The 25133-nt window shown below is 38.3% G+C and overlaps 1 protein-coding gene across 1 annotated transcript in view; it reads right to left on the reverse strand.

The window, feature by feature from the left end:
• Window positions 1-336: 336 nt before the first annotated feature.
• Prrg1 (proline rich and Gla domain 1) overlaps window positions 337-25133 on the reverse strand; it is a 114018-nt gene continuing 89221 nt past the window's right edge. Inside the window, exon 4 of the mRNA XM_008833053.3 lies at window positions 337-4033. Coding sequence (XP_008831275.1) covers window positions 3548-4033 — 486 coding nt within the window. The 3' untranslated portion in view covers window positions 337-3547. The remainder of the gene's footprint in view (window positions 4034-25133) is intronic.

Genomic DNA, 25133 nt, shown 5'->3' on the forward strand with positions numbered 1-25133 from the left:
CCCTGAAGGTTTTACCAGATGATACCTGATTTCTTTACAGATATATTCTATAAGTCCATAAGAAAACAGAAATATAGGGGCTGGACAGATGGCTAGGCAGTTAAGAGCACTGGCTGCTCTTACAGAGGACCCAGCTTGGATTCCCAGCACCCACATGGCAACTAACAACAGTCCTTAACTCCAGTTCCAGGTGATTCGACACATAAAAATAAATAAATAAATAAATAGAAATATAATCATTTTACCCAACTAAAAGAATATAACTTAATAAGAGCATATACAATATTTTTATTGTCTAATCATAATATGATTAACACATGACCAAAAAAAAATCTCTTGGGTTTAAAAATAGCTTTATTTAGCATACCCCAAACACAGAAACATAAGAAAACCCTATGTAGTATAAACGTAAAAATAGTTAAATACCATAATTTAATGTAAACCAAGCATTTGAAAATCTGAAATATTATAATAAAATACATGCTATTTACACAGAACCAAGTTAAAGCTACCTGCATAGTTACTGGATCAGATCATCAACCTTGAAGAAGTTATCATTAGCAATGAAAGAAATAGAACATCTCTTCATTTTTATTGGTCAAGAGGAAAAGAAGAAATCATAAATCTACTTTAAACATATACAATTTATTTTGACATTTAGAGCAGGGAAGCAAAAAGTGCCAGTTCAAGGACTCTAGACATAATCACTGCATGTGGAAGTTTGTAAATCATCCCACTGGAAGGACAATGAGAAGATTCTTTTATTTAATACAAACTGGTTATTTGGATTTAGTTACTGCTTAGAAAGTTATTAAGTACATTCTGCAAAAATAAAGCTTTATTTAAAAAGATCAAAGGTGAATGCATTATCAGTCAGGTAAGAAAGGCAAAAGCATAAAAAATATATTATTCCAGATAAGCCCCTTAATTATAATAAATGTTAAGAAACTCAGTTTATAAAAGCAGAAGGGATAGCAAAAGGGATTTTTAAAATATGAAAACTATATTCAAACAAAATAAACAAATGTAAGATAACGTTTCCTGAAGGAAGTAGCATTTTGTTTACTCTCTCATTATCGTGGAAAAGCTGCCATGAAATTTATGGTGATGCAGCTATTCTATGGAGTAGTGTTTTCTTTAACCAACAATCTCAAAGGCTATCATTATTGATCAGACTAAACATTTGGCTTTTGTTTCTAGAATTATCTTTCATTCTTACACTGTGATTCGGGTATCTCTAAGAGGAAACATTAAATCCAGTATTCAGGACCTTATAATTAAAAAATAAAGTTACAAAATACCTAAAGTTATAGATATCTAGTGGTAGCATTTCCTCTTCCTTTGTCTAATCTTGTAGTTCTCAAATTTTTGGTCTCTGGACTTCCTTTAGACTCTTAAAATTTTGGGGAGGGGGGATCTTGAGACCAAATAGCTTTTGTTTATGAAATTTCTATCTGTCCATATTTATCATATTAGAAATGAACTGAAAAATCAAAGTACTGAGTCACCTAAAATTCAAAAAACTTCATTATATGTCAATATAAACAAACGTTATTTTTATGAAAAATAGCAACATTTTCTAAAACAGAAAAAAGATGTGTGGGAAGACGTCATTGTTTTCCATTTAACTCTGTTTTGAGAGAATTAGAGTAAAAAGAAAATGTTTTCAACTATGAGGAAAATATTTTGACTTCACAGATCTGCTGAAAGTCTTAAGGAACTCCAGGGGTCTATTGGCCATAATTTGGAAATTTCTGGTCTCATTTAAAGTCTGATATTAGTGACAAAACATTCCCAATCAAAGGAGCCTTAATTTTCAGTCAAAAACAACTTAGAACTCTACATGTACGCTGGATCAAGTACTCCCACCTTCACAATTTAGAAACTGAAGATCATCATGTACTCATGACAAAATTGAAAGCAATAGTCATTTCTGAGACCATCATCAAGATATAATCTTTGTCTGTGAAACCTATGAAATCTGTTAAATAATCCACACAATTTAATAAGATTTCCAGCATTTCTTTACCCTGTCTGTGTTGCATTGGCAAACATATTTAAATTGGCACGGCTTTGGTACAGTTAAGGAGCAGTTTATACATTCAGATTAGGAATATGTTAGCTATTTACAGAGCAGCCTGCTCTATTTTTCATTATGTGAAAGCTTTGATCAATTTTAGGGAAATAGATGAAGAAATTTCTCCCTGAAGTGCAATAATATTAGGATCTTACACTTGAATAGTTCTTCATATTGTACAAATTACTTGTGCACACATGATTTCATTTGACCTTTTTTTCTTCTTTCTGAGCTGGTTTATTTTGGCTGTTCATTCACAGCCTGTTCCCTCTGTGCCAAGGGAGAAGTAAAACTGCTTCAGTTAAAAAGGATCTGATGGAACTATAAAATGAAATAGTCACAATAATGAGATCTATGTGGAACTATAACTAAATTATGTACCTGCTGCAGCAGATCCTTTGTAATCTTCTTCCATCAACTGAACAACAATACAAAAGTAACAGTTTATAACTGAACTGAAAATTGTGTCCTAATAATCTTGAAGAGAAGATTTCAGCCTATACAAAACAGTAAGAAAATAATTCCAAAGATTTGATTTTAACTAAACTCTTCAGTGCATGAAGAGTCTGTGGTGCAAAGAAAAAAAATTAGTATAAAAGGCTACGAAATAGCATGAAGAAAATAATTATTTCCCCAGAAACTGAGTAAAGGAGGCATTAGTATCTCCTCCCTGTCATTAACACATACATCCAATACATCAATTATTCACTGCCTGGAAATCCTTCCAACCAAGATATTAATGCAAATGGTATGAGACACTCAAAGATGCAAGCTTTGAAGAGGGGGATAGTAGTCAGCCAAGAAAAACCTTAATACAAAATGAGCTAAACATCAAAAATGACCAAAGATTTCCTTGCGATACACTATAACCAAGTTATCATTCATTATATGTACATGCATGCTCTCTCTCTCTCTGACTCTCTCTTTCCCTCCCTCTGAGATGTCTCTAAAATTGTGAATAAGCTCCATGCATTATTTCCTTTCAAGGAAGAAGAAAAAAAGGTTAACAAACATCTGTAATAATTAGAAAACATGCAGGTTGCTGGCTATCTATCATATAAACTGTAGGTATCGCTCCCTTTGTTTTCCAATTTTGGTGAGTATTGATATCTTTCTGGTTGGTTTGGTAGCAGTTAATTCATTTTATGAGAGTTACACACATATTGAATGATGCACACGTGGCTATATGAATATACACACATATGTAAACATGTACATGTGTATGGCATCACAGCACATAAAGACCTCCACTGGCATGTCTTTCCTTCACATATTTCCTCTTCCAAAAAGGAGCATGGATATGATTTTATAATAAGAAACAAAACTAAAAATCAAACGCAGTAAATGTGAAGTGGTATGCTGTCAGAGTCTAATAGAATAAGTCAATGCACATTTATGTAGTGGTAAAGTGCTAGAAAGATCTTTCATTAGTATTTTAAAAATGATTAGAGTAAAAAGAAGCTTGCAGCTTCATTTGATGGTGGTGACCACAGGCACCATAGCAATGGCACTGGCTGAGCTAGAGTTGACTATGTCTTCATATTCCGGTGGTGGGTCTAAATGAGGTTCTGTTTCACTCCTCTGCAGGTTCACTTGGCCAGTGGCTTCCTCATAGGTTGGTGGAGGATCACAATTGGACAGACGAGTGGACACAGAATCTGAGCGCCCAACTACATATTCCAAAAAGCCCGGAGACAATCCACTGTTATCAAAGACTTCATCTGGTGGAGGAGGTGGATTAATAATATTAAGATGCGGAGGGAAAGGAATGTGGCCTTCAGTCACTGTCTGTCTACGGGTTTTGTTTCTTAGAAAGCATCTCCAGATGAGAAAAATGACAAGGAGAATAATGAAGAGGCCAAAGATTAATGGAAAAGTAAGATAAAATTGAAACCAGTCACTTCCTCTGCTCGTCTCTCCTTGCTGTGCTTTTGTGTAGGTGCTCCAAAACTCCTTCTGAAAACACAAAGCAAAATAAATAGGAAATCAGTATGATCAAAACATGGGGAATATGAACGAATATCTGCATTCAAATGTACATGATGAACAAAAGACTGAAATCAGATTTGTTGGTTTAAATGGTGTTTAATCTATATTTTCTATGCCAATAAATTACGAACGCAGAACCTCCTCATTTTATGATGATGTTATGCCTCCAAAACCAATAATCAATTGAAAAACATTAGTTGTATGTATTTAATAAGCCTAACTATTAAGCGTCATAGCTTATGGCCCAGTCCATGGTTGACTAGGAGGTAAATAGGAGCTACAGATCCTTGATGCTGAGCAGTACCCACAAGAACGTCATAGTTTATAGTGCTAGATAAGGAAAAGATCAAAATTTTAAAACTAAACTCTGATATCTAGTGAATGCATATCAATCTCACAACACTGCAAAGTTGAAAAACTATAAATGAAACTACCATTAGTCAGGGATTATCTGTACATCACTGTGTGTTCCTTACAATAGTCAGAACATAAGACTCTCTTAAGAGTTGGGGTGTTTTACATTTTCAGCCGTGACCCTTAAAATGAAAATTAGGGGTGCTAGGGAAATGGCTCAGTGGGTGAAGTGGTTGTTGTATAAGTACCTGTGTTCAATTCCCAGGTGCACCCACACACGAACATGCACACACAGACTATGGACACATTATATACACACAAAATAAAAGTAGCAACCAAGCATTTTCCTCTTTTCAGATAATATCAAATAATTTGCTCTTAGAAATTTAAGTAAAGAGGCTGGGCATGTGGTTCAGGTTTAGAGCACTTGCAATATCTATATGTCCATATGTTCATATGTATGTATGTGTATATATATACCTATCCATGTGTGGACTGTCACTCTCCATATCCAAGTTTGAACTCCCATCATAAGAGCCACATCATGATTAATAGTGTGTCCTAGCTAAAGCTCTTGAAGGCTTTCAGTGTGAAAACACTCATCAGTTGAATATTTTGTTTTCTAATTATTCTGTTTGGGGGACCCTTCTAACAGATATTCCTCCTCAACTCCTTTCCCAAGTTCAATGCTTCATACACAGATGTTGACTAAAGATCAAAGTTATATATTATTTCTAAGAGAGACCTCAGGGTGAATAGAAATGACATCATTGTACTTTGGAACCTGGACTTTAATTCCAAATGAAAAGTGATCTATTACTTCAAGTTTTAAGGTTTGTGGAACAAATATTTATAAGACACAAAGGAAACCTTATGCAATTACTAGTTACCACATTTTGGCAAGTTACTCTTTAATCCATAATGTATTTACTCGTAAAAGGGGGCAACAGAAATATGACTTATAGATTATCTGAACATTAAATGGGATACAGCATGTCTAATTACGTCTCTAGCATATAAGTAAATAGCAATAAACAGCAATGATTATAACTAATATTTAATATTATACCTAAGCCTTTGCTTCAAAATGACAGATTAGGGGTTGGGGATTTAGCTCAGTGGTAGAGCACTTGCCTAGCAAGCTCAAGACCCTGGGTTCAGTCCTCAGCTCCGAAAAAAAAAAAAAAGAACAAAATAACAAAATGACAGATTAGTGTACTGCATACCATGATACAAAGACCACGCTTAATGTTACTGAATTCTTCCCTTCTCCCAATTCCTTTTCTTTCTCCCTTCCTCCTCTTTCTCTTCCTTTCTTTCTTTTCCTCCCCCGTCCTCCATCCCTCCCCCCTCCCTCCCTCCCTCCCTGTCACATGATTTGCTTGTTTGCTTTAGTCACTGAGAACAAATTTCCAAGAGAAACAATTTAAAAGAAGAAAAGATTTATTTTTGTTTGTGGTATCAGAGACATCAGTGCATGATCACAAGCTCCATTGCTTCTGAGCCTGTAGTGAAGCAGAGCACCATGGCAAAGGACATGATGCTACAGGCCTTCTCAATCCGTGATAGCCAAGAAGCAGAAATGGACTGAGGAAGGAGCCCAGCACAATATATTACCTCCAAGAACATGCCCCCATTGACCTACTTCCTCCGATTACGCTCACCTCCTAAAGGTTCTACTACCTTCCAATAATGTCATCAAAATATGAGTCCATCAATGGATTAATGTGTTGATTGGGCCACAGCCCTGATGAGCCAATCACAATTTAAAATTTCTTAATTTGATTATTTAATTATTGTGCGTGTGTGTGTGCATGAGTGTGTGTTCATGCACACCCACATATTTGTGCCACAGCATGTATGTGGAGGTCAGAGGACAACTTGTAGGAATCATTTCTCCCCTTCTACCATGTGGATTCAGGGAACTGAATTCAGGTCATCAGGCTTGAAAAGCACCTTTATTTATCCACTGAGCCATCTCCCAAATCACTTCTTTATTAAAAAAAAAAAGAATTATTTGGGGGCTGGAGAGATGACTCCAGTTTCAGGGGATCTGATGCCATCTTCTGAACTCCATGGGCACTGCACAACATGGGTGCACTTACACATGTGCAGGCAATACACTCATATACATAAAATAAAAATAATAAAATACTTTACAAAATTATTTCTGTCTGATATTTTGGTCATTTCCATGAAAAGTAACTCATATAAGTAGCCAAGTATCTACCATGCTTCTCATCACTGGAGATGTGCTATCAAGTCAGTATCTCTCTAGATTAAATTCATGCTGTACACTGCTTTCCTTTCTTCCAGAGGGCCTCAGTGTTAAAGAAAGCACTGAAAAAAATAGATGTATGCAAATTAGAGGCATAAAGACAGTTGAAAATTGAGAAATCTTTGGCAGCTTGATGTAAATTTAGAGACTGCTACTAGCTAGTGTAAAACAATATCAGCAAATATTTCTTGTTAAAACCGAGATAGAAAATGTTTTAAACTTTGTAGTACACAAGGTATCTGTCTTACCTACTGACTTTACCTTTGCTGCAGGAACACGGTGACATCTAATATGTTAACAAATGGCTATGCATCTGTTCTCATAAACTTTTATTTATGAGAACAGATGGACTAGACTTGGCTTCTAGGCCATATTTTTTCAGCTCATGTTCATGATAAAACAAACAGCTTGGCATACCATTTATAAAACAAAATAATTAAAAGTGTGTGGGTATTTGTGTACATGTATGAAAAATAAATGGAAAACAGAGATATTCTAGTTTTCTAGGATATTTGACAATTCAATTATTTTGTTAAAGTAAAATTTTAGTGCAGTATTGCATGAGGCCATGACTGCATAAATTATTTAAGCACTATTATTTTTCAGCATCCTGGGCTACCTTAAGTTACAGTCATGGTTGGCCACCAGGGTGATAAAGAGTGCTTCACAAACATAAGGCATACAATCATCATTTTGGATTTGATAAGATGTAGATTCCGATTAAGGAGATCTGGAGTAGAGCTTGAGAATTTGCAGTGTTAACTGTTAAGACAGACGGGTACTGCTGGGCCACAGACCCTGGATCATATGATGTAAGCACTGGTTTTTGATGACTTCCAACCATGTGCGGCACAGGCGATGATATTTACAAAACTTTTCAGGTGATTCATGTGTGCAGAACAGCTTGAGGAGCTCTATGCCAAAGATTATGGTGAGTTATCAGTTTAGTTATGACATCAGTCACTCCAATGTGATCTCTTTTCCTTATTCACTGACTGTCTACTCCTGTCCCTGGGGACCAAAATTAACACTGCGACCTTTTGCTCCTCTTCAATTCTGAGAAGTGAGAGGGAGTTCAGGATGGAACCAGAGGCTCAAATGTCTGGAGTTTAGGAAGAATATGCACTAAGAATTCCAGAGGTTATTTTAAAGATGAGCAAGTGGGGACAGAATAGGGCAGATGACCACTCAAAGCTATCATGGCAAAATATGCCTGCAGTCTTGGCCCCAGGTTTGGGAGGGTAAATTTAACCTTCCTTGGTCCCTGGCACCTGAAAAGAAAAGCAAGAATTAAAGATTGCCCCTTTTAAGTACGAAGGGTGAGGTATAAGGCAGTTAGTAGCAATGCAAGCGGGAACTCCAGTGGTAAAGTAGAGATGTGTGCTCTTTTCCCTATAGCATAGATATCAGAAGGGAATCTAGAAGCCTGGAAGTGAGTGTAGTTGACACCGGCAGTAACAATGATGGAGAGTTAAAACAGAGAACAGTGTGCCATGTAGTCTTATAGGTGATTTATGTATATTAACTCATTCAATCTCAATAATGAAAAGGGATTAATGCTTTTATTATCCTCATCTTACATATGAAGAAAACGAAGGGAGACATTTGAAAGAGCTTACTAAGACCACTGAAGATAAGTGGTTAAAGTGAGATCTTCATCCAGCAATCTGTGGTTAGAAGATCACAATAGTGGGGCTGGAGAGATGGCTCAGTGGTTAAGAGCACTGGTTGCTCTTGCAGAGGACCTGGGTTCGATTCACAGCACCCACATAGCAGCTAACAACTGCTTGCAACTCCAGTTCGAGGGGATCTGACGCCCTTTTCTGAACTCTGCTGGCATTGCATGACACAGGTGTACTTACATACATGCAAGCATGCGCTCCTACATATAAAATAAAAATAATAAATAAAATTTTAAAAAGATCACAATAGTAAACTTCCCCTCTAAAACACAGAAGCAAGATGGATTCACAATGAAGTGAGAGTTTTTAATACAAATTGATAATCATTTTTCCTCATATGTAGGAAACAGCAGCATAGTAACATACGTGTATGGAGAGGGAGGAAGGAGAGAGAGAGAGAGAGAGAGAGAGAGAGAGAGAGAGAGATTGATTTGAAAGTTGTTCTCAGCCTTATGTATTGGAGGCCTGGTTGACACCTGAAGGGCTTCTAGGATGTGAATGGATGCCAAGGGATTTGGCCTAACAAGAGGTTTGATTTAAACTATAATGGCATTATTGGGAGGTGGTGAAAGGTAGGAGGTCATGCCCAGGCTGGAGGAAGTATGTCATTAGTGGTGTGTCCAAGATATATTTATTTTTCTCCCAGTCCTTTCTCTATCTGCCTCCAGGCAGTCATAATGTAAGTAGATCTGCTGGACTATGCCCTTTCACTATGATACTCTTCCTAATCTTAGGACCAGAAATGTAGAGCCAGCTGAACATGCACTACAACTGCAACTCAAAATAAACCTTCCTCCTTGAAATCGTTCTACTTGTTTGGTCACAACATTGAAAAGTCTCACACAGAAATTCTCAATGCAGACAGGTAATGAAAGACAGACTCAATCAGACAACAAAAACCATTGTAGAACTGGGGAAATGGGCAGCAGGCTCCAACCTTAGCCGAGGAACTATTGGCAACTGATTACTGCAGGGTGAAGGTCAGAGTTGATCTTTAAGGGAGTGACTCTAGATGGGCTGACTAGACTCCAGTGGATAAACTTGCACCTGTCCACAAACTTGACTGGATAGGCCTTAACATATATTACAGAATGCATGAAATCTGGTGGTTGTGGGGGGCTAGGGAGCAGGGTGCATGGGGGAGGGGGTCTAAATGTGATTAACATTTATTGTATAAAAAGCACAAAAATTTAATAAAAATACATATTAAATTTTTTAAAAGATGGCAAGAAGGCCAAGTTAGAAAAAGTGTGGCAAAGGGGCCAAACAGTTTATGGAAACTTGTCTAAAAGAACTACCATGGAACCAATCTAGATGTCCATCAACACGTGAATGGATGACAAAATGGTACAAATAAGCAATGGGATTTTATTCAGTTGTAAAAAAAATGCAATTTGCAGGAAAATGGATGGATCTGGGAAGTACAACTAAGGAAGGTGATCGAACCTCAGGAAAGAAAAAATTGCATGTCCTTCATCAGGACACCAAGAGAGAATAATAATAATAATAGGTGATGAGGAGGAATGGAGGGTGGGCAAAAGAATGCATGAGACATGAAAGAGGCAAAGAGATTTGAGGGTTGAAGCCACAAAGGGGATCACGGGTAACAGGGGCAGAGTAGACTGAGAGCAGAAGAGTTAGTCACTAAAATATACTTTGTTCAAAAATGTCATGAGAGCCAGGTGTGGTGGTGTATGCCTTTGATCACAGCACTCAGGAGGCAGAGCCAGGCAGATCTCTGTGAGTTCAAGGCTAGCATGGTCTACATAGTGAGTTCCAGGTCAGCTGGGGCTACAGGAAGACCCTACCTCAAAAAGACCAAAAAATACCTCATCACATCAAGTAGGAGTGGGAGGGAGATAAGAGGGTAAGAGTGACAGTAATCGAATGCATTCTGTGTTTGCATGAAACTGTCCAAGAACAAATTTAGAAAAGGGTACTTTTAAAAAGAACAATACTTATTTTAAAAACTTATTTAAAAAATATTTATTCAAAAAACAGCCACAAAAATGAGGAAGTTACTGAATATGTAAATTTGTTCATAGTTTACTCAGTAAACTCAAGCTGTCTCAAACTACCACTGTAACTGTAAACATCGCATCTGAAATCTATAAAATTTTTGCCTTTTATTAGTAATTCTAAAGTAGGACAGTAGGAATTACATGCTTTGAGTATTTTTTTCACAGATATAGACCATCTTAGACTTTACATACTGGTTTCATCTGCCTAAGAAGACAATACAGGGCTAGAAGATAGTTATCAAAGGAGATGGAAAAATACATTTCTATTAATTCCTTCAGGAAATCTTTGTACTGGGAAATATTTTTTCTACATATAGCCAAGAGACAAGATAAAATGCAAACCCTTCTTTACACCCCCAAAAGAGGAATCAAGGGCAATACTGAGCTAAAATTCAGGCTGATCTGAGGGTACAGTGGGAGTGGATACTGGTGCAAAGTCTAGAATAAGATAACGGTCAAGGTGAGAGCAGCAGTTCTCTGGGTGTCCCAGTATATGAATCCTCCCCTGAATGTCACATGCCCTGACTTGGGGCTGTATTTGCCATTTCCCTTTCTGGAGAGTTTTTCAAGACACATGACATCAATGCCATCTGATATCACTCAAATATCTATTTAAAATCCTGACAATTGAACCAGGCATGGTGGCACATGCCTTTAATTCCAGCATTTGGTAAGCAGAGGCAGGAGGATTGCTATGAGATGGAGGTCAGCCTGAGATGATCTAAATAGCAAGCACCAGGCCAGCTGGGGCTGCATAGTTAGATTCTGCCTCAAAAAACTCCCCCCCAAATCCCAAACCGGACTAGAGAGATGGCTCAGCGGTTGAGAACACTGGCTGCTCTTGCAAAGGACCTGGGTTTGATTCCTAGAACCCATATGGAGGCTAACAACCATCCATAACTCCAGTTCCGGGGGAATCTGACACCTTCTGACCTCCGCAGGCACTATATGACAGGGGTACACTTAGACACATGCAGGCAATATACTCGTACACATAAAATAAAAATATTTAAATTAAAAAAAACAAACAAAACAAAATAAACAAAAATCCTGATAATCCATCTGGGCTCCTATAGGAGGACAGTGCATGCTCATTTTTTCCAGCCTCTGTCACGACATACTCACTTTCATGTATAAAAGGAATATCAAATTTTATATGACATACTTTCCTTACCCCTCTAGCCTGGGTGTATACATTGCAAGCATCCTTCAATTAATGATAACATCATCATCAAAGTCAGATTTCAGAATGTGCAATTGCCCTATCCCACATGCATTGCTACCAATCCATAGAGAAACTGTTCATCTGTCCAAAATATGTCTGGAATATGGCATTCTCTTCAACCCCTCAGTCACAACAGTAGTTCAAGTCACACTATTTCTTAACCTGGACTGGATAAAGTGACTGTGAGTGTTGTCAACTTGACTAGTTGGAGAAATGTCTAGAAAATTGGTAAAATGCACTTAAGAACATGTCTGTGAGGATGATTCCAAAGGGGATCGGCAGGTAGGTAAGCAAATTGACTGAGAAAGACCTACTTCAAATATAAGAAGCACCATCAGCTAGGATGGTAACCTAAGGGAATCAATAACCAGAGAAGAAATCTAACATTGCACAAATGACTCTTTTTAAAAGGTGTAATTGTCTTGCTGTTACAATGGCCAGCATGCATGAGAATCCAAATTGTGATGCATCAGAATTCCTATTTGTATGGTGTGGTGGGTGTAGAAGGTTCCAGGCCTTCACCTTATGGCTAGCATTGCTTAAGTGATCCTTGTTTACAGGTTTCTAGTTTGACTGAGTAGCTATTTGTTATAACAGCTCTTCAGCCTGCAGATGGCCACTGTATCAAAATCCAGCCTTTGTGCCAGTATCTAATAAATCCCTTCCTATAATTATATAACTACTAATTTTTCTCTCAATTTTACCTCTCCTCCGTCCTCTACATCATCTAAAGCAGCTATGCCATGGATTTAACACTTATTCGCAATTTTTGCTTCTTTCAATAACATAAATACGACCTCATACAAAGTCTCACGGTTTTTAATCTAAGGAAGTAATGTAGTTAAAAAATAGTTATATTTGGAAAGAACCAGCAGTGGAAGTGTTGTGAAGACAATATATAGCCCCCACTGGTGACTACAATAAGTCAACTGGTGCTTACAGGGAAACCAAGCTAAGGTTCAGTTCCATTATCACCATGGCCCAGGGTGATCTGGTCAAAGAGGTTTTTGGCCATGCACACTCCCACTGTCTTTCTTGCTACCTAGAATCAAACATGAACAGTTTACTAAATTAAGTTTTTAGGGAAAGTTGAAGGTCCTTTTCTTTTGTCCATTTTTTGTGGGGTGGTGGTACTGGGGAAGAACCCAAGAGCCAGGTGAGTACTCTATTGCTTAGTTTTTTTAAAAAAAATATTTTATTTATTATTTTTAGTTTTTTATGTGTATAAGTGTATTGTCTACATGTATGTGCGTGCACCCATGTCATGCAATGCTGCGGAGGTCAGAAGAGGGCTTCGGATTCCCCTGGAACTGGAGTTAAGGGAAGTTCATAGCTGCCATGAGGGTGCTGGGATCGAACCCAGGTCCGCTGCAGAAAGAGTAGTCAATGCTCTTAACCGCTGAGCCATCTCTCCAGCTCCTCTATTGCTGAGTTTTACTTGAAGCCTCAGATTCATTGATTTTAATCCCTGTCCTGTCTCATTTCTTCTATTTTCAGCCCAGAAACAACCTTGTATTTACACTTGTACCAGGCCTAAACACCAAAGCCCCAGGCCACTTGCCCCATCACATCCCACCCTAGCCCACCATCCATGCTTACATGGTTTATGAGAAGGCTATTTTGGTGTTTTGCAAGAGTCACAGAACACTTTTGTCTTCCACCATCCCTTTAAAGATCCCAGCTGTAACAGGGTGGGGGATGGTTATGTGAAATCTCCTACACCTACTTTAGACCTGCATTCTTTAAAGGCAAAGAGTTTGCATACATGAATCAAGCAGGCACTTTTCACTTTGCTGAGAACAATATAACTTTATTGGAAACAGTGGTCAAACAGAAAAGAAAAAAACTAGTGAACTTGCTGCAAGGGCAATATAGCTGCCCAGGCATGGGGTCAGTCTTATCTCAAGTCTCCTTGTTGCTGTCATCCAGGTGCAGCTTGCTGAAGAGATACAGGATCATGAAATTTCTCCTGATCTCCATCTGGTGCAGGCAGGCCAAACAAGCACTCATCTCTTGGATGACCTGTGATTGATGTTGCAGACACTGGCACTGCAGGAAGATGCAAGGGCATCACTTTTGTTAGTAGCCAGCTGGTACAGATCGGGGAAGCTTTGACTGATGGTCATCTCCAGGTGGAAGGCACATTCCAAGACTGCAAGGCCTCTAATCCAATTGCTGTGGTCTGGCTTTTCGATATTCCAGAAGGAGATGTGGCCTCCATGCTCATTCTGAAGTGACAGGAACTTCTCTGTGAGGGCTGACCACTTGTGAGACTTGGTCAGGAAGAAGCGAGTGAAGCACTTCTGGGCTGCACCTTCTTGGTCACAGTAGATGGCCATGGACAAGTAGGTGTAGGAGATGTAGAGCTGCAAGTGGATGTGCCTGTTAACAGCAACCTCGCAGTTGGGATGGTAGCTCTGTTGCACTTGAGAGGGCGTGGCGGTGGCCATGGCGATCGGCAAGAACACCAGTGGATAGACAAGGCTCAGTCTGGGAGTGCAGAGGGCAGCGGTGGCGTTGGCGGTGGCGTTGGTGGCATGGGAACCCCATTTTGGATGTTGGGGTAACCCGAGAGAATGACCACTACTTAGAAGTCTGAGGCTTGTGTGCTTGGAGACTCTGTCATGACCGTGAGAGTTTGACTCAAGAATCTGTAGCAAGAGTCTGACGCAAAAATCTGACCAGAGTTTGACGTGACTCTAAGGCAATACTGGAAATAAGCAGAAGTGGAGCGAAGGAGGATGCAGTCTATTGAGGAGTGAGGAGTCAGAGGTCAGGGTGTAAATGCCAATCTCAGGGTGAATCCTAATTTCCTTAGCAACCTGGGTGACCCCTACCCATTAAAAATTATTGGGGTTGGTGAGACATGGTTCAGTAGGTGAAGGTAGCTGTTGTCAAGTTTGATGACAAGAGTTCAATTCCCAAGACACACGTGAAAGGAGAGAATTGTCTATGACCTCCACAAGCACACCCTAGCATGTGTACACTCATATACAAATGCATCCAAAAAAATACAGTGTAATGATTTTTTTAAGTTATTTAGGAAAAAAATTGAAGTTTTTAAGTATATCATCTGAATGGTCTCTCTCCCGCCTAATCCCCTGTCCTGCTCCTTCCCCTCTTCCATTCTCTCTCTCTCCCTCTTTCTCCCTCTCTCCCTTTTTTCTTTTTCAAATTTATTATTTTTATGTTGTGTGTATGAGTGTATTGCCTACATATATGTAAGTGTGCCCATGTTGTGTATTGCCCGAGGAGGTCAGAAGAGGGCATAGGATCCTCTGGAACTCGAGTTATGGATGTTGTTAGCTGCCATGTGGGTTCAGGGAACTGAACTCAGGTCCTCTGCAAAAGCAGCCAGTGAGAGGATACTCCCTTTTCTTGAGACAAGGTTTCATGTATCCAAGGTTAGCCTTGTAATTACTAAATAGCCAAAGATGAATTTCTGATCCTCTTGCCTCCACTTACTAAATGCTGCGATCACAGACATATGACACCACACCCAGTTCAGATGCTGGGAACTGAACCAAGCCTTCATTCACACTATGCAAGCTCCATCCCTTCATTTACACTGAGCAACATCACCACCCCTGAATGTTTCTTTTAAATATAACAAGTTATTAAATACTGCCCAAATATCTTTTTTCCATTAAATGTAGTGATTTGTGATCTCATTAACTTAATAACATAAAGCTTTATTTGAATGGTAGTTTTTCTCTGTGACTTTAATGTCTGGTGACATTTCTGAGAGAGGTTACAAGTCAGAGGCAGACACATGCAGGCTAGCAGTGGGTTCTATTAGGTTCCTACATGACTTTGCACAGTATGGCCATTGTTGAATTTTTAGTTTTTCACTATTTTTTCTATCATCTAAGCACTTTCTCTTGTTCTTTATTGTCCCCACATTATATTTTCTTAAATTTCTGAAAGTGTAAGTAATTTCTTGAATAGATAATGCATGTTTTAAAAACCACAGAGCTCTCCTCTTGAGAGCCAAATGCTGATTACTAGGTATGATATTAAAGAGAGTATGAAAAGAAAGTAGCAATATTCAAGTATAGAAGAAACTTTAAAACATACCCTATAGAAGTCCTTCCTTCCTTCCTTTTTTTTCTTCTTTTGTGGTCTTTTTTGAGACAGGGTCTCCCTGTAGCCCTAGCTGGCCTGGAACTCACTATGTAGACCAGGCTGGCCTTGAACTCACAGAGATCTGTCTGCCTCTGTCTCCTGAGTGCTAGGATTAAAGGCACCACCATGCCCAGCAGTGGCCTATCTTTAAGTACAAATGGAATCTTTACAAAAACCCATATCTGAGCCCCAAATGAGTCTCCAAAAAGATTGAATAAATAAACCCCAAAAGAGGGGCTAGAAAGATGGTTCAGTGGTTAAGAGCACTGGCTGCTCTTGCAGAAGAATTGGGTTTTTTCCAGCACACATTTGTTGGCTAACAACTATCTGTGACTCTAAATCCTAGGGGATCTGACGCCCTCTTCTGGACTCTTCAGGCATAGCACTCATGGTTTCACTTACATGCATGCAAGCAAAATGTTCATAGATAAAAAAATTAACCAAAATTTTAGCGTAGCCCCAATTTTCAAATTATATAATATTTGAAAGGTGAAAATAAGATCTCAAACTACAAGTTTATATTTCTCCTCTATGGAACTAGAAAAAATTAGGGCAAGGAACACCTAAATCAAGTAAAAGAAAGGAAATAAATTTTTTTTTTTTGGTCTTTTTGAGACAGGATCTCCTATAGCCCCTGGAACTGGAACTCACTATGTAGACCAGGCCTTAAACTCACAGAGATCTGTCTGTCTCTGCCTCCTGAGTACTGGGATTAAAGTTGTGCGCCCCCCACCCCCACCCACCTTGGCTTTGAAAGGACATGATTTTTTGAAGGGACAACATTCAATGAAATATAAAGAGAAAAATAAATAAACTGAAAGGATTTTTTAGATAGTGAAAATAGAGAAAACAGATTGGGGAGACGGCTCAGTGAGTAAGAGCACTTTCTATGTAAAGCATAAGGGCCTCCCTTGAAATATACAGGCATCACATAAGACACTGGGCATTGACTGAATGTGTGCCTGTAAACTCAGTGCTGTGAGTGGCAGACAAAGGAGGACCTTTGGGGTTTGGTAGCTGCTAGGTTAGCTCCAGGTTCAGTGGCAGACCCTGTCTCAAGAGCATAAGACAGAAAATGACAGAACAGGATACCTGGCATCCTCCTGTCTTTTTTATACATACACCATACACTACACATACACACACATAACACACACTACACACACATTCACACACACACACACAGAGGCATATAAACCACACAAGGCAGATGGACACATCTATCTCTGGAAGGCATGATTAGGAAAAACAGAGAAGACAGAAATTACCAATATCCAATATCATAAATACGTGAGAAGGCATGGCAACAGTTAAAAGACTATTATTGCCTTGCCTAATTATAATTTATCTCTATTAATGAGTTATTTTTTTACATGTAAAAGTAACATTCTCTCTGCGAAAAGGGGTAAAATAAGTTTCAGGTCAGTAATCACTTCTGTCAGTTCTCTTCTTTAGTGACATAGATTAATTAGGATAACTGCTTTCTTTTCTCCCCAAGGTTGATGTTAGTAGGGCAATCAATAATCAAATTGCAATGTGTTTAGGTGCAATTGAACAAATTGTACTGGTGAGTATGATTTCTATAATAATGTAAGTAAGTAGTGCAATGTGGGGGAGAATGAAAAAAATCAAGGCTGTGAATAATGGCAAAACATTATCTTCTTAATGGTTACAGATACCATGATCTCTTGCAGTGGATTAGGTGTATTTTGTCTACAGTCTTCCATGAGTTTAAATATTTAAAAATAAGGGGAGAAAACAAATTTAGCCATCATTTTAGAACAATAGTGGGTTATCTCCCTTAGCTACACTAAGGGAGCACTACAGTACTGCAGACCAAGATTTGAAGTCTTATAATTGAGCAGCACTTTCTGCTTAGAAACAAAATAATCAATGAGAAATAATTGTCTAAATTATATGTACTTAAGTCTAATGTCTAGGAAGTATAATCCCTTGAACTCTTAAAGAAATATACTGATCACTTTAATCTTTGATTGTACTTTCCTTTTAGGTGTTTAAGACCATACAGCTGGCCCAAATAAACCAATTCATTTTCACTCTTAAGGTCATTTGAGGATCTGTTCCTTAGGGGTCACATGGGCTTGGGAGGAGCCCCTGGCTCCTTTCTTTTACCAGTTCCATCTATGTGAAGATAAGTCAAAGGTCCTGCTCAACCATGGCTGGGTTCACTTGGAAGCATGGAGGAAATGTTTCCTCTGAGTTGACCCTCCTTTTTCTAGACTGGACACTGGTTCAATTCCATCTGGTGGGATCTCCATGGCCTCCCTGAACAAGAGGACAAGTGACTCACACAGTTATAGAACATTTTGAGAGATGCTCCATAGTCCCCTGGAACTTAGTCGACCTTGGAGAGCACGGAGCAAAAAACTGTCCTTTCAGTCACTCTGACCAGATTACTATAGGCCTCATAGTATGGCTGTTAAATATCCAGAAAGTTAGTTGCAACAATCTGGTACTTTTAATTACCATGTGCTACTTAGAGAAAGCTTGGGCAAAACCCAAACATTCTCAGATAAACCTTGACTAGACATATATTTTGTTCCTTAGTTGAATAAACTATGACCTTAGAAAGTTTAAGATTATGTGTATATTATTTTTGTCTCATCCTTTATATATATATAAAACCTACACAGACCTTCATCACTTTCTTAAGCTTTCTCAATTTTTCTATTTTGGAAAATATCTCCATTCCCATATCCTTTTTGTTTTCTCCCCCTACATAGAAGCCTTTGAGAGGAAACTGACAGTGATTCTAGCCACTCCAACAGCTATCATAGTGCTTGAAAACAAATCCTGAGTCCATCACTCTCGAGTCCAGCCTTGGCAGACAAAAAGAAAAATGAGGAGGAATCCAATAGAAGGATGCTTTTGGAAGCTCTTGCCAAGAAATTCCAATGGACTCTGAGATGAACATTTGAAAATTTGCCCTGTTCTGACTTTTTTCCAATGCCCTGTCTAGAACTTGTAATGCTAATTACTCTTGTCTTTGCTTCTCCTTCACATCTCCTATTCACCAGTCAAGGAATTTCTTTTCTCCCTACAGATAAGAGTTATGCAATTTGGGAGTCTTTTAGATAGATCCACTGAAGGGGTACCCCAATTTTCTCACCCTGCGTCCCTGTTCAGCATGGAAGAAGCCAGAGCAGTCTGTATCCCGATTCCTTATCGGTAACCTCTTCAGAGGATGGTGTGATAAGAATAGGATGTAGGAATTGGCGACACAGTTAGGGTAAACCCAAAGAAAAGTAGCCAGTTTCTTGGCTAAAAGTCAAAATGTCCTTGGGCCTCTTAGCAACATACTCTGTTCCAAAGACCAAAAATATCAAAAGTATTTGGGAGCTTTTATCTAATCCCTAAAAAATTTTAGGGTTACCTCTTCAGAGGGGGGAATGTTAGAGTAGCAAAAAGTCCCACTTAAAAAAAAGAAAGAAAGAGTACGTGAAATTGTCAGAAAGAAGTGATGGGGAAATATGGGAGGAGTTGGAGGGGAGGGAGTGGGCGTGGATTTGATTAAAACACCTTATATGCATATATAAAATTCTCAATTTTTTAAAGTTAAAAAAAGAAATATACAAAAGTTCACTAAAATATTAAAACATTTAAAAATATTTGAAAATAGAAACCCACAAAGTAGAATGGAATGGCTCTAATAGAAAAATAAACTAATATAAAATGAGCTGGGGTTATAGCTTAGTGGAATACAATGTTGCCTAGCATGTGCAAGACCCTGCTTCCATTCCTAGCACTCCCCAACAACACTAATGAAAGTCTATGTTTATAGGGAATTATCACCTTCATTTGCTAATATTACTTTATTTGTACACACTTGGATCTTTATAATACAATCTAGTCTTCAGAGTAATAAAAATTAATTTCTGCTGCTTTAAGGAAGTTTAATAACCTCAGGAAGTACTTCTTTATCAATGGGTCACATAAATGAGAGGGAGTTGGGGAAGAGAAGAGTTGGAGTGGGGAAAGTGAGGGGTAGAAATGATCAAAATACAGTCTCATATATGAAATTCTCAAAAAAAAAGTTTTAAAAGAAGTACTTTTTATCATTTCTTCTACTTCTTTAAACAGTACTGTAGACTTAAAATGAAACTTCTTTCATTTATATAACTTAAAGTTAGCTCTCGGAAATGACAGCACCATCACACCTCATAACTGTCTAGGAGTTCAGAATTACCTAGGAGTCCAGGTTGCTAATTCTCAGATAATGGGAATCACAACTCACTCTTATATTTCTTTCACATTATGTCTACTAGGTTTCTTTCTATTCTATATACCCAGCCTTGAGTTCTGAATGTGTCATCTACACGGTTTGTTGCTTTTGAGTACTGGGTTGGGAAGCAAAGGCCATGAGTTTCAATTCCAGTAGAAAATCACAAATATCACGGGTGTTATTGGCACTCACAATACTGGTTTAAAGATAGAAAAATATTAACTTTGTCTATCCTGGTAGATGTTAAAAAGCATTTTAAATCAATAGAAGTAAAAACAAAATAAAATGAATTCTCACTAGGTCATACATTGCATAATACTTACGTAAACTCAAATATGACAGAATCAGGAAAAATGCTGCTAGTACTTAGCCCTCTTAATTTAATGTCAGAGGTTAATAAATTTCTTAAGCCAGTCTTGGGGAAACAGGAAGGAAATGACTGGGAATTCAGAGCCTAGGTCTTGTGTCACACTTCAGGCATTATCAGCATCCTGTGATGGGAAAATGAACAAACTAACTTTTCTAGGGCTATTATATCTTTATGAAATGAAGAGTATGACCTACTTAATTTTTATGGACCCTTTGATAAGATGATTGGAAATTATCCCATGAGTCTTTCTTTAACAATAGAATGCAATAGAAAACGCAGTACAGTATTTACCATATTCATAGAGTGATTAGTGTCAGACATTACCTTTGGGAATTGCATGTTATCTTAAGCAGTCAAACAAAAATGATGTCACTTTAGGTTATGAAATTAGTGTAATCCACACAATTCAAGGAAGTTTAGAGCTCTCTTTCATATACTTGTTGTGTGTTGAGGCAACAGAGGATTTAGTCATTTACAAAAGGACACGACTGTTGGGAGACTAAAATTCATCACTCAGTTAAAACAATGTCAACAATGTGACTAATAAAATTTTACTTTGAATTATCATATAAGAGCCAACATAATATCTGCTTGCAGAAATCAAACCTTCTTCATTTGCACAATAGCTTCGAATAAATGCACAAAATAACAGTTTTTGGCTCTGTGTAACTTATGCTTAAGAGATCTCAAAGGAAGGACTGAGGAAGCTTTTAAGAGCCTCAGGAAACCATCCCATGTGTCTAAAGCAAAATGTCTTTCATACTTGGCATACCCAGGAGGTCTTGGTATAGGACTACGAATGGTGCACAAAGATCTGGATGGAAATGTATATGGTATGGCTAAAAGAAGGATAACCTGATACTTAGTGTTTTATATTGGTTTGCTCAGATTTGACTTTCATCTTTTTTCCTTCCTTTCTGAATTCCCTCATTTGACACTAGTGTTTTGTCATCAGGAATGGGGGAAAACATCTAAATCTGGCCCAAGTGCCAGCAACAGATCTTTTTTAAATTTAAAATATTTTATTTTTATTTTAAAATATTCAATTTATTTTTATTTTAATTTTATGTGTATGAGTGTTTTGCCTGCATGTATGTAAGTGCATCTGTGTCATGCAAAGCTCACAGAGGCCAGAAGACGGTGTTGGATCCCTGGGAACTGGAGTTACAGACAGTTGTTAGCCACCATGTGGGTGCTGAGAATTGAACCCGGGTCCTTTGGAAAAATAGTAAGTGTTCTTAACTGCTGAATCACCTCTCCAGACCCACATCAACAGATCATAAGAGGCTAAGTGAAAGAGGAGTCTCCCTAACAGAGCCAGAGTATCTGAGTTTCTGCTGGAAAATTTGTGATGTTTTTCAAATGAGCTTTCCTTTTCCTTTTTTTCTTTTTCTTTTATGTATGAGTGCTTTGCTTGAATGTATGCAAATATATCACATGCATGCCTGAGGCCTGCAGAGGCCAGACGAGTGCATTGGACCCCCTAGAACTGGATTTACAAGCATTTGTGAGCCACTGTGTGCGTGCTGGAAACTTGCTGCTCTGTAGCAGTCAGTGCTTGTAACAGATGAGCTATCCCCCCAGCCCCTGAAAAATGAACTTTATAATTGAGGAATAAATTTAGATTTACAGAAATTTGCAGAGATAATATATATTATGTTACACCTTGCTGTTTCCCTTAGTGTAAGCATTTACAAGATGGTATACTATCTAAAATTAATGTTATTACTATTAACCAAACTTAGATTTCATGAATTTTCCCACTGATTTTTTTCCTTTCTTTAAAAATTTATATTTTATTTTTTTATAAGAAGAATTTCACTACAGCTTTAAAATGCTCAATAACAAGTTTCCAGAACAAAGATACATCTCTTTGAAAAGTGGCTATAAAATTTTTAAGTTCGCTGTTGAATTAATACAGTTATACAATATTGAACTCAGTATAAGCCCTGTAAGACATTAAATTGAATGAGTTTTTAACCTTTAAAAAAGATGTCCATTTCATTTTAAAATATACTGTTTCTTACAGACTCATTGTTTTTGCTAATAACACTGAGATGTTGGCGCATATATCCCTAATCTGTTATGCATCTGATTATTACTAGTCAAAATCGGATGCACAGGGATCCTTGGCACTTCTATAAAGTCATCGGGTAGATTTCAATGTTAATGTTTATCACCTCCACTAATTAACAAGATGTAATTTTTTACACTTCTTCCTCAAATATAATTCATTTTTTAAAATTTGTTGATTATTTTGTGTGTATATACCATATAGAACATCCCAAACCATCTTACTCAACTATACACTCACTTCCCAGACGGCACACTCCCATAGCCTCCCTCCCTGCACTAGAGCCCCTATACTCTGAAATCCCTGCTACTGTCTGCTGTGTTGTCGGCACCCCCAGCCATTCTTCACTACTTGCCCTTCTGGTGAATCTAGTCAGCCTATCTAGAGGTCTTTGTTTTAGGAGAGTCAGTTCCTCATCTAGCAGCAATCAGTTGTCAATATTCCTTTAGATAAGACTGGGGTCTGCTGTTCATTTTCCCAGTTCTATGCTAGGTTACTCTCTGGAAGTCCCTTTGGACACCCTGGCCAACAACTCAAAAGAAGGTATCTCATATCTGGCATTGTTGCTTGTTATGTACCCTTTAGCTATACATATGGACTCTTAAGAAATTATATTGGCCCCTTTAATCTTTGGTTATACTTTCCTTAAAAATTTTTTTATCATTTTTATGTGTATGCATGTATTGCCTGCATGTAGGTAAGTGAACCCATGTCATGCAATACCTGTGGAGGTCAGAAGAGGCTACTGGATCCCCTGGAACTGGAGTTATGGACAGTTGTTAGCTGCCATGTGGGTGCTGGGATTCAAACCCGGGTCTTCTGCAAGAACAGCCGAAGCATGGAGGAAATGGTGTGTTGACCCTCCTCTTTGAAGACTGGACTCTGGTTCAAGCCCATCTTGTGGGGTCTCCTCGGCCTCCTTGGTCAAGCGGGCAGGTGATCCACCACAATTATAGGACATTTTGAGAGTTGCTCATAGTCCCCTGAAACTAGTCGACCTAGGAGGGCAAGGAGCAAAATCTGTCCTTTCTGTCCCTCTGACCAAATTAGTATAGGCCTCAAGGTATGTCTGTTAAACATCCAAGAAGGTTAGTTCCACCAGTCTGGTACTTTTGATTACTGTGTTCCATGTAGATAAATCTTGGGCAAAGACCAATTGTTCTCAGATAAACCTTACCTAGACATATATTTCTTGATCTGGTATGTATAATTGATTAATATGGTTCCCTCTGGTTTTTTAAAACTAGCTAGGCATTATTGATCTCTCGCATTGTCTAACCCCTACATCATGGTTTCCCCAATTAAGGTGCCCCCATTTTTCCCCTTTCTCCCTTAATAATACCCTTCTCTTATGGTCCAAACTCTCTTGAGCTTCTTTCCCTTTATCCCCTAGGTTCCTTGTATAACCTTCCCTCCCCCCTCACTTAAACTAACCCAATTTTTATCCATATCTTCTTATTAACGCCTGCTTCTTACTGTTCTTCTCTTTCAGGTTCTTTCTTTTCCTTCACCTCACTGGTTCTTGTCCATTATACTGGCTCCTGTAGTTATGTCTGGATACATACTCACTTATCAGGATTTGGCTCTAGGATGCACATATGAGGGAGAACATACATCGGTTTTTGTTCTGAGTCTGTGTTACTTCATTTAGTATAACCGTTTCTAGTTCCATCCATTTACCTGCAAATGTCATGATTTCATCTTTTTTTACTGCTGAGTAAAACTCCCACATTTTCATTATCCACTCATCAGTTGGGGGACACTTAAGGTTGCTTCCATCTCTTAGCTATTGTGAAAAGAGCAGCAACAAACATGGATTTACAAGTGTCTCTGCAATAGGATGAGGTCTTTGGGTATATGCCAAGGAGTGGTAAAACTCGGTTCATTTGAAGTTTTTTTAAGAATTCTCCACACTGCTTTCCATAGGGGTTGAACAAGTTTGCAGCCCCACCAGCAGTGGATGAGTGTTCCCCTTTCCCCACATCCTCTCCAACATTTGCTATCATTTGTGCTCTTGATCTTAGCCAGTCTGACTGGGGTAAAATGAAATCTTAAAGTGGTTTTAATTTGCATTTCCCTAATTTTTAGTGATGTTGAACATCTTTTAAGAAGCTTCGTAGGCATCTTGACTTCTTTTGAGAACTCTCTGTTCAGCTCCTTAGCCCATCTTTTAATTGAGTTACTTCCTGTCTTGATTCTCTGTTTTTAGATTTCGTTATATGTTCTGGATGTTAAACCTGTGTCAGATGTGTTGCTGGTAAAGATTTTCTCCCATTCTGTGGGTTTTCTGTTCGCTTCCCTCGTTGCCTCCTTTGATATACAGAAGCTTTTTAGTTTCATTTGGAATTGACTTTTGTGCAGGGTGAAAGATAGGGGTTTAGTTTCACTCTTCTACAGGTGGAGATCCAGTTTTGCCAGCACCATTTGCTGAACATGCTGTCTTTCCTGCAGTGAATGTTCTTGGCCCCTTTGTCAAATATCAGGTGGCTGATATTGCATGTACTCATATTTGGCTCTTCAATTTTGTGCCATCGATCTATGCATCTATTTTTGTGGCAGTACCATGTTGCTCTTATGACTATAACTCTGTAATACAGCTTAAAATCTGGTATAGTAATCCCCTGGTATTGCTCTTAGTGCTCAGGGTTGCTTTGGCTATCCGAGGTCTTTTGTGCTTCCATATGAATCTTAGGAT

The sequence above is a fragment of the Nannospalax galili genome, unplaced genomic scaffold (genome assembly GCF_000622305.1).
Source record: "Nannospalax galili isolate Female #2095 unplaced genomic scaffold, S.galili_v1.0 scaffold556, whole genome shotgun sequence".
Classification (NCBI taxonomy): Eukaryota; Metazoa; Chordata; class Mammalia; order Rodentia; family Spalacidae; genus Nannospalax; species Nannospalax galili.